Source organism: Aricia agestis, chromosome 1 (genome assembly GCF_905147365.1).
Source record: "Aricia agestis chromosome 1, ilAriAges1.1, whole genome shotgun sequence".
Taxonomy (NCBI): Eukaryota; Metazoa; Arthropoda; class Insecta; order Lepidoptera; family Lycaenidae; genus Aricia; species Aricia agestis.
Genome location: NC_056406.1, coordinates 1,065,619 through 1,078,023, shown reverse-complemented (window position 1 = coordinate 1,078,023; position 12,405 = coordinate 1,065,619). Strand labels below are relative to the sequence as shown.

At 41.1% G+C, this 12,405-nt stretch overlaps 1 protein-coding gene across 1 annotated transcript; it reads left to right on the top strand.

Annotated features, from left to right (window-relative positions):
* The first annotated feature begins 928 nt into the window (after nucleotides 1-928).
* On the top strand, nucleotides 929-11,401 carry LOC121728006 (DNA ligase 1). The gene is made up of 17 exons (XM_042116099.1): nucleotides 929-1,169; nucleotides 1,248-1,295; nucleotides 1,489-1,572; nucleotides 3,028-3,373; nucleotides 3,599-3,853; nucleotides 4,139-4,342; nucleotides 4,584-4,668; nucleotides 4,986-5,130; nucleotides 5,544-5,734; nucleotides 5,979-6,122; nucleotides 6,412-6,532; nucleotides 7,061-7,114; nucleotides 7,607-7,715; nucleotides 8,214-8,377; nucleotides 9,312-9,553; nucleotides 10,519-10,665; nucleotides 10,988-11,401. The coding sequence occupies exons 1-17, from the start codon at nucleotides 954-956 to the stop codon at nucleotides 11,118-11,120; spliced, it is 2,688 nt and encodes an 895-aa protein (XP_041972033.1). The 5' UTR covers nucleotides 929-953; the 3' UTR covers nucleotides 11,121-11,401.
* Nucleotides 11,402-12,405: the final 1,004 nt, after the last annotated feature.

The window sequence follows — 12,405 nt, the reverse complement described above, 5'->3', positions numbered from 1 at the left end:
TATTATACGTGTACTTTAATATTTAATAACTACTATATGTATGACACTATTATATGTGTACTTTAATATTTAATAATAATATTAAAATAAAATAAAAATTTATGGGGGCGTCCCATTCAAAAATCACTGTGGTGGTATTCCTTGGATTTTTGAACTCTTGGAAAGTTTTTCAAAAATCACTGTGGTGGTATTCCGGTGGATTTTTGAACTCTTCGTGCGCTAGTCCGACTCGCACTTGGCCGATTATTTATTTGTATTTTTTTACTAATCGGACTCGCTCATGAATACACATACCGTTATAGAGCAAAATAGGCCAAAAATTGTGATTTTTGTATGGGAGCCACCCTTAATTTTTTATTTTATTATAATATTATTATTAATTATTAAAGTACACATATAATTAAGGCTTTGGTGAAAATCACGTTTATTGTATGGGGCCCGCGCGGCGGAATTGTGCTATGACGTCATACCGTTACCGGGCGCCCGCGTCGTATAGTTACAACTTGTTTTGCTTATAAATCGGAAACTAATTAACGTATCCAAGTAATTCTTTCACTAATATTCTTTATTTTTGACAGAGAATGTGGACTGCTAATAATCAAAATTAGGTAACATTCTCCATTATCGTAACGATTTATCTCCTCGATGTTAAAATCGAACGACAAATTGTACGTGTGTAGCAACTAGCAATACCGCAAACGATTTTACGTTCAAAAGATCGATTGGACGATTTTCTTGACGATCGATCGAAACGACAAATTGTCCCGTGTATGGGCACCTTAAGTCCTATACAACGTACCTACGGTCTAATCGATACAACGTATGGTGTTAAAAAAATCAATGTCACTTATATTTCGCGCCAAAACACAAATTTGACAGTTTCATAAAAAGTGTCAAAATTTGTCAACAACTTTCTGCAAAATTGGAATCAAAGTTAGATAAATAATTTATTTATGAATTTATGGCGAAATATAATTATACTGTCTAGAAATACTACTTTTGTAAAACATAATGTGTGCAATACTTTAAGATATCAAACGCTAAACTGTAATAAAAATCAAACTAATAACTTGTTAACCAGAAGCATGTCTCAAAAAAGTATTAAATCTTTCTTTAAAATAACACCGAAAAAGGGAACTTCTGAAGAGGAGGTTGATAAAAATAGTGATGTACGTGTTTGTAATTTTAACTGCTGAAAAAATGAACTTATGGGTATGAAAATACTATAAAGTAAGTTTGTGTTTCAGGAATCACAAAACAAATCAAACGACGGGCTTGGCAATGGTAACGTTAAGGTAAATTTTTATATGCATACAGCGTAAGTTCGCTTAACAGTTTAGGATCTAGAGAGACACTGAATAAATATAACCTCCCTCCTATAGAAGGGAGGTAATGGCTCATTATTATAAATGAATATTATATCCATTATTTACAAACATTTATTTATTTATTTTTGAAGTAATGCTATTAACAAATAATCATATTTAGGGAATAAAAAGATCAAGATCAAATAGCAGTGAAAAAGATTTACCAAAACAAAATGGAATAGTGACACCAGTTTCATCAGAAAAGGTAAGAAATTACAGATGTGATTTATTTATTCCTTAACTGCCAATATTGGACTAATTAATTAGATAGTAAATCAAACACCACTTCATAAAAAAATGTATATATTTCCAAATGTACTAAACTGAGTATAAGGGTGAGGCCCCCAATTTTTGCTGATTTGGCACTGAACTATAACTTGCATTGGTAGCGTAGATACTTCTACTACAAGAAAAAGTGACTATGCTACTGTACATACTAAAATAGTAGCAAATTTTAATATCTATGCTACCGCCTTTGTGTGCTGTTCAATTAATTATATTGTACCTATTTGTATTTGTAATGTTATCAATATGTGCACAATAAAGTATATTTGTTTGTTTGTTTGTTGTAGTGTTGACAAAATCAAACTTATCTCTGTAAATAATACACAATGTGGTTTGTATCCTAGTCCCAAACATGGCCCTTTTGACTACTCACATGATGCAATGATGCAATGATGCATTGATAGTTTTATGTGAAACAGTAATATGTACTAACATTTGTGTCACAAAAACACTTCCTTTGAGGTTCAAATGTGAACTGTCGAAAAATGGCGGATATTACGAGATTTTTCATAAAGTACGTAAAAACTCAGCATTGCCACTTCCCTATTTTACCTTCCCTAACACTTAACGATAGTAATAATAAATGGGTATTATTGGTGATGTTTAAAAAGTGGCGTAAAATTGATTCATTAGATTTTAAAAAGTTTACAAAGAAAGTTAAAATACTATAAAAATTAGGTGTGGTAATAGCCATTTATATATTCATAACATATCCGATTTATCTTCAAATCTGTCATACTTACTGCTACAGTCATAGTTGATGTGCACCTCTTCCACGGCGGATGGCATATTTTAAGCTATTTTCTTAGCTTTTTAGGGTTCCGTACCCAAAGGGTAAAAACGGGACCCTTTTACTAAGACTTCAATGTCTGTCCGTCTGTCTGCCTCCAGGCTGTAACTCAAGAGCCACTATAGCTAGACTTCTGAAATTTTCACAGATTGTGTATTTCTGTTGCCGCTATAGCAACAAATACTAAAATTAATATTTAAGGCTCTGTGATTTTTTTAGGTTTTTTCGCTCGTAATCAATAACAGCTAGGCACTTAAAATTTTCACCAAATCCTTAATTATATATGCACTTTAATAATCAATAAAATTTTACTCCCATACAAGAAACACAATTTTTGCCTACTTTTATTCTTTATACTGGTACAGAACCCTTCGTGCGCGAGTCCAACTCGCAATGTTTAATTGTAAATATATTTTTAGACTATGATTTGAATCGAAATTATTCTAATGCATTCTTGAGTGCTTTATTTTCCTCGTTAGAATCAGTTTTCGAACATAAGATAAACACAATTGATACTTAGTCTGATGACAAATGATACTAAGTCTGCTGCTTTAGTTTCAAAATTTATCTTTGTTAATATTTCAGAAGAAAAAGTCTAAACGGCAAAGAATTGAAAGTTCTGAAAGTGAATCTGAAGAACACACACCAAACAATAAAGATGTGAAAATAAAGTTAGAAGAAGATACTCCTCCTAAATCTCCAAAGACACCAAAAACTGAAACTACAGAGAGTAAAAAATCTTTGATCAAAGAAATCAAAGTAGAAAAGCTGTCTCCAAAAACACCAAAGACTCAGAATAAGGAACCCAAGAAAAAGACCCCGAGTAGTAAACTTAATGTCAAAAAGGAGAATACTAAAAGCAATGTTAAAAAAGAAAATAGTGACAATAAAGAAAATAGTAAGCAAGAGGGTCCAAAAGAGAAAGTCAAAGGTACGTACTACTTACATACGTATTCTAGTTTGTAGAAAGTTACTTAAAGGCCATTTTATAAAATATGTTCTAATAAGAACTTGTGTTGAATAAACTAAAATATTAATGTTTTGCCTCTGTAGGTTTATAGACTAGATATTTTACTTATTAGTATAATAATTGTGAAACAGGCCCGACAGTAAAATGTGCTTCAGATTTAAGATAATGACAAAACATTTATTTCAGAGGAGGATTACAATCCGGCGAAAGCAAAGTACCATCCAATAAATGATGCATCATGGTCTAAGGGCCAGGAGATACCGTACCTGGCTTTGGCCAAGACCCTGGAGCATATTGAAGCCACGTCGGCCCGGCTGAAGATGGTGGAGATACTCAGCAATTACTTGAGGTCCGTCATCGCTCTGACTCCGGAGGACTTGCTGCCGAGTATATACCTGTGCCTCAATCAGCTGGCTCCCGCTTACCATAATCTGGAACTAGGTAAGTTATGTTTTGATAATGCTGGTCTTTTTATCTCCAAGTTGCAATAGTCTGTTAGCTAATGAGGCAATTACTAATTACAATATAATTAATGTGATTATTCATAATTCATATTTAGTTGTAGTCAAAACTGTCATAAAGTTTAGGTTTCTTAACTATATGAATATTAAAAGGCCCAAAAATACGCCCATATTTTCATACCTTGCACATACCTTTAGTGCTACTTTAAAAAATATATGCTTTCACTTTCTTATCTATTCCATCTCCCTCTCTTTATCTCCCCAGGCATAGCGGAGACATATCTCATGAAAGCAGTGGGTCAGAGTACGGGTCGCACGCTGGCCCAGGTGCGGGCGGCGGCGCAGCGCTGCGGCGACCTGGGTCGCGCGGCGGAGGCGGCGCGCTCCACGCAGCGAGTCATGTTCCCCGCACCGCCGCTGACTACGAGGAAGGTGTTTAAAGCGCTGAAAGAGATTGCTGCTTGTACTGGTAGGTATTGAATGTGTTTTTCACATGATTAGAAAATTAGCAGAGTGAGACACAGAAAATAAAGAAAGCTCTAAGCAGCAGAGACTGCAGATAGAGAAAGCTCTAAATAGAGTTCCAAGTACCAGAGAAAGCTCTTGCTTGGACTTTAGGAGTGGTAATTATTAATAACGTTTCTTGGGACTATTATTCAGTTAAAATTAATTATTATTGTGCTATTGGATCGTGTGTAATAATTTTGCAGGGCAAGCATCAGTCAACAAGAAGATATCAAAAATACAAACCTTATATGTGGCGTGCAGGCACTCCGAGGCGCGGTATCTTATAAGGTAACATTCACGATAGTTACTTTCTATTAATGAAAATAACAAAATAATTATACAAAAAAAAAACACGTGTGGCACTCGGGGGCTGCCGCGGTAAAGCTATATAATTCGCATACGTCTAGTCGCACGTACTCAAATACTGGCCGTCTGGCAACGCCGCTCCGTTGTGCCGGTCAGTGCGGCGAGCACCATACCCGGAGCCCAACCAAAAGAGAGAAGTTTAAAGCGCGTTCGACTTGATGTTGCATACTTATGCTCTCTGAAGTTATTCGATAATTCGGGCGGTCTAGTATGAAGATATTTATACTGTGTGTTCCCAGGTCTCTGGAGGGCAAGCTGCGTGTGGGTCTGGCAGAGCAGTCGCTGCTGCAGGCGCTGGCGCTGGCGTGCGCGCGCACCCCGCCCGCCGGCGACGGCGCGGGGGAGATGGACGCCGGCGCTGATATGCATCCCGATGATTTCAAGGTCTGTGTGTGTGTGTGAGGCTAACTCCCGTATCATTAGACGTTTCCCCCAGATTCCCTCCATTCGACTCAATCTCAAACCTCTTTTGTTGAAAAATTTCAGAATTGAGGTTGAGTTGAGTGGAGAAAATCTCTAGAAAACGACTGTACACAGATGTAAGTGTACGAGTGTGAATTTCGGCTCACTTGTGTTTTCATGTTCGTTCTGAGTACGTGCGACAAGCATATTGTTGCACGAGCAATGCAAATTGCGTAAGTAAGGTACACCGCGTACACGCTACGAGCGTTGATGTGTGCATCTAAAAGCGAATAAAATCGAAGTTATATTTCCGACGTCTTAATTTTTCTAGTATTCGTTATTGTCAACTATCACTCTGTCGTTTTTGGTTTGGTTTATGAATTTCTTTTCTTTAGGCGCAAGTAGACGAGCTGGCCCTCATCATCAAGACGACGTACTGCGAGTGCCCCAACTACGATCAAATCGTGGCAGCGCTGCTGGCGCACGGCGTGCGAGCGCTGCCGGAACACTGTCGCCTCACGCCGGGCGTGCCGCTCAAACCCATGCTGGCGCACCCCGCGAGAGGCGTGAATGAACTGTTCGACAGGTAAGTTCTTTTTAGTTTAAGCCGTTATTTTTACTGTCGTGTACCTGCCGTGTATGTCTTGGCATTTCTGACATCCTCGTTACCTATCTATAACAGTAACAATATTCTCATATCATATCACATTAAACGCATTTTGATATTTTACATCAGTCTATTTAAAAAATCTTACCAGACAAGACGCTGCATAATTTACTAGACTTGGTACTCTAGTCTCTAACAGTCTTATAACTTGAACATGGTGCAGGTTCGAGGGTCAGGAGTTTACGTGCGAGTGGAAGTACGACGGGGAGCGCGCGCAGCTGCACGTGCCCGGCGCGGAGGGCGCGGGGGGCGGGGCCGACCTCGCCGCCGCCGCCATCTTCTCCCGCAACCAGGAGAATAACACCACGTGAGTATTATATCCTGTTAACTGTCGGGAAGATGTTCGGTTTTCTACGTATCTGTCAGACATTAGCGGACGGCCAATTTTATTGGCGGCTTGAGGTTTGCCTACTCAACTTCTAAGCCTTATCCATATTTCTATGGTAGCATGAGACAAAACTGTAATGTAAACTTATTAAATCCAGTCTAGTGTCCAGCATCCATAGACCATAATTGAAATAGGTACAGAGCTAAATATCATGTAGTAATGACTAATACTGCATCAATATAAACCAGCACCATGGTATATATTGCAGCAAGTACCCGGACGTGCTGTCGCGTCTGCCAAACCTACTCAAGGAGGGCGTGTGGAGCTGCGTGCTGGACTGCGAGGCCGTGGCCTACGACACCCAGGCCAAGCAGATACTGCCCTTCCAGGTACACCTCACATACGTTTTAAGGTGAAACCGCATTAGTGCGACACGATACGACGAGACGCCACACTTGACTTCCATAGAACTTTTTGTTTGTAAAACTTTCGTTCTATGCAAGTTTTTTTTAAATGAAATAAGGGGGTAAACGAGCAAACGGGTCACCTGATGGAAAGCAACTTCCGTCGCCCATGGACACTCGCAGCATCAGAAGAGCTGCAGACATAGAAATGCCTAGGTGTAAAACGCCCTGCGGCTCAATAAACTGACATTTTGAAACAGGTGGCCGGCCGCGAATGTCAATTGGCTACCTTAGAACGGGATGGTTGGCGCTTATTGAGAAATAGATAGGCGGAAGATGATGATACAGATGCAGCTATGCTACAAATTTAAATACATGTATGTTTTTAACTTGGCAAAGGAATACAATAATTTGGCAGAGTTGCAGCTTTTTGTTCTAAATGATCAAAATAAGAGAAACTGGATATACAATAGAAATAAATAAGAAATATAATTATAGCTGGTTTGTTTGTAGATCCTGTCGACGCGTAAGCGCAAGGATGCAGACTCTTCGACGATCACAGTGCAGGTAAATTACTCATCAGAATATATTGCGTGTTTTTTTATTATAAACCACGAAAACAGAATAATATGTGTCTGTATTTGTGTTTTGACACAACTCCAAAGTCATAGACTCGTTTTGATGACATGACAATTAGTTTCAGAAGTTTTTGTTTTTGTTAAAAGACCGTTTCCATAAAGGTCGCAGCACACATATCAACTCGGAAAGGGATCGTCACCGTATCGCCTTTCGACTCGCCGTCAACCAGGCGTCAACCTAACGTATGCAAAGCGTATCAGTAGCGCCTGTACGTCAACTCAGCTCGGCTAGGCAACCGCCTCGCTTACGGCTCGCCAACCGCTGTCCCCTTCCGAGGCGAGACGATTACGTTACGGTTCCGCTACGGAGTTTCATACAAACAATATTGTACGGCTCGAGGCGATACGGTGCCGGTCCCTTTCCGAGTTGATATGTGTACTGTGACCTTAAATCCATTTGCATTTATTTCAATTCATGTAGGTGTGTGTGTTTGTGTTCGACCTGCTGTACCTGAATGGGCGCCCGCTGGTCCGCGAGCCGCTGCGGGAGCGACGCCGCCTGCTGAGAGAGAACTTCAACGAGGTCGAAGGTAAACCCGTGGTACCCGATAATGCTATTTAATGCCCACTAAGTAATATAAAAGCAACTTCGTGTCTGGTTGAGTCCAGTCCGCGTTGCCTTCTCTTTCTGCCTAATTTTCATATACTTCGAACAAAATGTTTAAACGGAGGTTTGACATTTCATGAGAAATAATTGTGGTTTGAATGACCCAAAATTGTCTATTATGCTTCAGTCTTGAAATCAGCGGGCAGTGGGGCGGAATGGAAGGTGGCGCGGGAGCGGCGTGTTCCAATGTGTAGATTTATATGGTACTGACCTCGAAAGCAGCGGCGCGTAGCTTACTAGACTAGGCTAGACCGCCAGCGCTCCCGCCCCGCTGCCCGCTGATTTCGAGACAGAGGCATTAGTCCATGTGACCGAATCGTCCAAGGACCGAAGCTGCATTGATGGCGCATAATTAAGTAGATTTCAGGTACTATAGTCTGCTGATACTTTGACCAAATTTAATTTGAACACTTACGTACAGGCGAGTGGCAGTTCGCTAGTGGCGCGGACTGTAGTGACGCGGAGGAGGTGTCGGCGCTGCTGGCGGCGGCGGTGCGCGGCTCCTGCGAGGGGCTCATGGTGAAGGCGCTGGACGGAGCCAAGGCGGGGTACGACATCGCACGACGGTCGAGGAACTGGCTCAAGGTTCGTATATAATATGAACCACCTTTTTAGTGGCCGGATTAGTTATTGTGCAAGCCACGCGTAATTTTTTTTTGTCATACACGAGGACGCTGTTCCTTTTATCTTCAGAACCTAGTGCAATGATTGGTTTTAATATTTTCACAGTACTGATTTAGGTAATCTACATTAATTATAAATATGTATAATATTCCTATTCCTGAATGAAAGTATTATAAATTATTTTCTTAGAAGCAACATAATGTATCTCAGCAAAAAAAAAATGAACTTAACGTAGCTGGGTTATACTATTATAAATTAAATAATAACGTTTCATCCTTGTCTGGCAATTTTTGTTTGAACCAGGAAAAAATAATATTTTATATATTTTTTATAAGGAAAAAACAATATTAAATAATTTATACGTGGGAGAGCCATGCTTCGGCACGAATGGGCCGGCTCGACCGGTGAAATACCACGTTCTCACAGAAAACCAGCGTGAAACAGCGCTTGCGCTGTGTTTCGCCGAGTGAGTGACTTTACCGGAGGCCCAATCCCCTATCCTATTCCCTTCCCTTCCCTACCCTCCCCTATTCCCTTCCCTTCCCTACCCTCCCCTATTACCCTATTCCCTCTTAAAAGGCCGGCAACGCACCTGCAGCTCTTCTGATGCTGCGAGTGCCCATGGGCGACGGAAGTTGCTTACCATCAGGTGACCCGTTTGCTCGTTTGCCCCCTTATTTCATAAAATAAAAAAAAATGTGTAACTGTAATATCTGTTTACACTCAATAGTACGGGCTGCAGGCACGAAAAAGATGACGTCATTGTCCCGTAAGCGAGAGCGCGGCACGAACGACAGAGAGGCATGATCGGCTCCGAGCGATCGGCTCAGTTCGTAGTTCTCACGTCAAACTACTGTCTGTTAATCGACCTTACAGACAACCCTTTTTTCATCAGCTGAAGAAAGACTACCTGGACGGCGTGGGCGACACGTTGGACTGCGTGGTGATCGGCGCGTACCACGGGCGCGGGCGGCGCTCTGGCGCGTATGGCGGCTTCCTGCTCGCCTGCTACGACCCCGACACGGAGCAGTACCAGTCCCTCTGCAAGATCGGCACCGGCTTCACCGACGACGATCTCAAGACGCTCAGCGCGACGCTCGACCAGCATATTATTGATGAGCCTAAGAACTACTACAGGTGTGTACGACATAGAATACAACAAAAATAACGAAATTAAATATAAATACATTAGACGTTCCGCGCGGCTTCGCCCGTAAATTAGATATTTCACAGACAAATTAGTCCACAAAAAATGGCTATTTTTTGTGGAATGATCGTTCACGTGGTCTACTTCTTATCTGTCTTAGTTGGTGAGATAAGCCCTTTCAAATAATTTCTCCCGTTTTTTTCGACATTTTCCTCTATTTCTTCGCTCCTATTAGTCTTAGGGCCTGTTTGACCACTTCCTGATAAGGCTATCCACCAATTAACTTGACAGATCAAGTATGGAGAATCTGTCAAAAAAGTTGTGAATAGCTTATTAGCCACTTTATCAGAAAGTAGTGAAACAGGCCCTTAGCGTAATAAAATATAGCATATCTAACACTGAAAGAAATTTTCAAAACGGACCTGCAGTTCTTGAAATTAGCGCATTCAAACAAACAAACAAACAAACTCTTCCGCTTTATAATATTAGTATAGGTGGAATACAATATAAACCTGAATGAGGCGAAAGCAGTACGAGGATCGCACTAAAAGAAAGTGTGCTTACTGCTTAGTGAGATTTTTTCGTGATGAGATCGACAAAAATTATGTCTTCACATACTCTTTTTCGATCTCCTCACGAAAAAATAAAGTTTAAAAATTTTGTAAGAACAAACACAACAAAAAAATTAATTTATGTTTAACAAATTTTTAAACTTTAATTGCATCTGATGTGCTTGCATACTTCATTAATGAAGTAAGTAGTTTATATTTAAATATACATTTTAAAGATGCTTGGGAAAACGCGATTTTTTTTTTTGAAGCAGCACGGTTTTCCAAAACTTTGTAACCCAAATCCCGTCACATGCTCCTGGAAACACTTGAAGCTGCTGCCGAAACCGATCCTTTATAATTATAATACAAGACTTTGAACACATTAATCAACATTGTGTGTGCAGATACGACAACAGCCACGCGCCGGACGCGTGGTTCTCGGCGGCGGCGGTGTGGGAGGTGCGGTGCGCGGACCTGTCCCTGTCGCCGGCGCATCACGCCGCCATCGGCCTCGTCGATCCCGACAAGGGCATCAGCCTGCGGTTCCCCAGGTAACAACTCCAGTTACTAGGTTCTGAGGGCCGAGTATTTGTCACTACTCTTACACTTTCTTTAATCCCTTAATTGAGACAGTGCCTACAATTAAATAAAATGCACCATTAGCCGCGTACTGATTGTGCGAGCTGCCTTGCGAGGCTGCCTCGTGAGGTAAATCCTCGTTCAGTCAAGACGTGCCTCGCCCGAGCTATTAGCAAACAATAGTTGCTAAATCGTTGTTTCCACAGGTTGTTATAAAAACCGAGATGGCAATGAATTCAGAATTTCCATTTGGAGACTTGTGAGTTGTGCGTATTGACAACAATGTAATATCAGGTTCGTGCGCGTGCGCGAGGACAAGAGCGCGGAGCAGGCGACGTCGGCGCGGCAGGTGGCCGAGCTGTACCTGGCGCAGGACCAGGTCAAGAACTCCGCCAAGAGCGCCCGGGACGACGACGACTTCTACTAGATCACGCGACGGCAGAGGACAACTTTCCGTCGTTATGGCTTGCAGGGCCGGATTTATATTTTTACTATACTCATAAAAAATATATACGAACTCTGCCGCCATCCTAGGACGCTGTCTATGGCCTCCTGGCTTACGGGCAGCCTATACTGCCTATACATAAAACCAGAGCCGATGGCTCGTATAACTATAACTGTAGGCTGATCAGTGTTATTCTTATTTGAGCGAGAACAACGCAACAGAGGATATATTGCAGTCGCTATGCTTAAGGTTGGGTTGCACCAGAGGCCTGGTTAGTTAAAGTTATGGTTATAGTTAAGGCAAATTTAACTTTGACCGGAGAAATTGACAGATGATAGCTGGTCCAACAAGGTTATAAATGAACGTGGGTGGTTGCGCTGCTGGTAAAGGAGAACTGTCAAAAATAGCGTTTTTTGTATGATGACAGCGTTAGTTCTTTTTTTGCCACGCGCATTTAAAACCTTGTCGAGCTCTATGGTTATGGTTAAATATGGCGTCTTGATGGCGTCCATTTTTAACTTTAACTAAAGATTTGACATTTTCCATTGTAGTTAAAGTTACGGTTATAGTTAAAGTTAGTTGGTGCAACCCAACCTAAATAATTAAAAGTCAAGGTCTGTTGAGAGCTGTATTTTTAATTTTTTGAGTTTTCAATGGTGACTTAAGTGTGGTTGCAAGGTCCTTGTAGAGGAAAATTAACTGAACGGACTGTCAACTGTGTAATATTACGTTCCTATTCAATGTAATCTGCAGACTAGAAATGTATCAAATTGGTGTCTTTTTGTCTTTTTGCCCTAAAGTTAATATACCTAACGGAATAGAGAAACAAAGGCCTGAGCAAGCAAGATGTCACTATCAGTAACACTACGTGGTAGAAAGAGAAGCGTGATTTGAGAATTGAGGTTGTATACCTCTTTTTTCATCTGTTTGACAATCTGTCTGATCCGGTCGTCGTAATAGACTTCTGAAATTTCCACAGATGTAATGTCATTACTTATTATACATCCAATATGGCTGCTCCTCCAAGATAGGGGAATAGTTATTTTAATAGGGTCTAGTGAAGTCGTGTCGTGTCGTGTCCTAATGTGACGTGACGTGACGTGACGTGACGTAATCTGTCGTGTCGTATCGTGTCATGAGTTCATGACATGTCGTGTCGTGTCGTGCCGGGTTTTAGAAAATGCCCGGTTGAAAGCGGTCACCCTTCATGCGCGAGTCCGACTCACACTTGGCCTATTATTCAGACTTCTGCTGACCTGGATACCAG

Excerpts from the sequence above, each read along its gene's own strand:
- LOC121728006 (XM_042116099.1), top strand. The coding sequence starts at position 954 with ATGAATTTATGGCGAAATATAATTATACTGTCTAGAAATACTACTTTT. Across the intron at positions 5,131-5,543 it reads TGCATCCCGATGATTTCAAG|GCGCAAGTAGACGAGCTGGC; the intron begins GTCTGTGTGTGT and ends TCTTTTCTTTAG. Across the intron at positions 7,716-8,213 it reads GAACTTCAACGAGGTCGAAG|GCGAGTGGCAGTTCGCTAGT; the intron begins GTAAACCCGTGG and ends ACTTACGTACAG.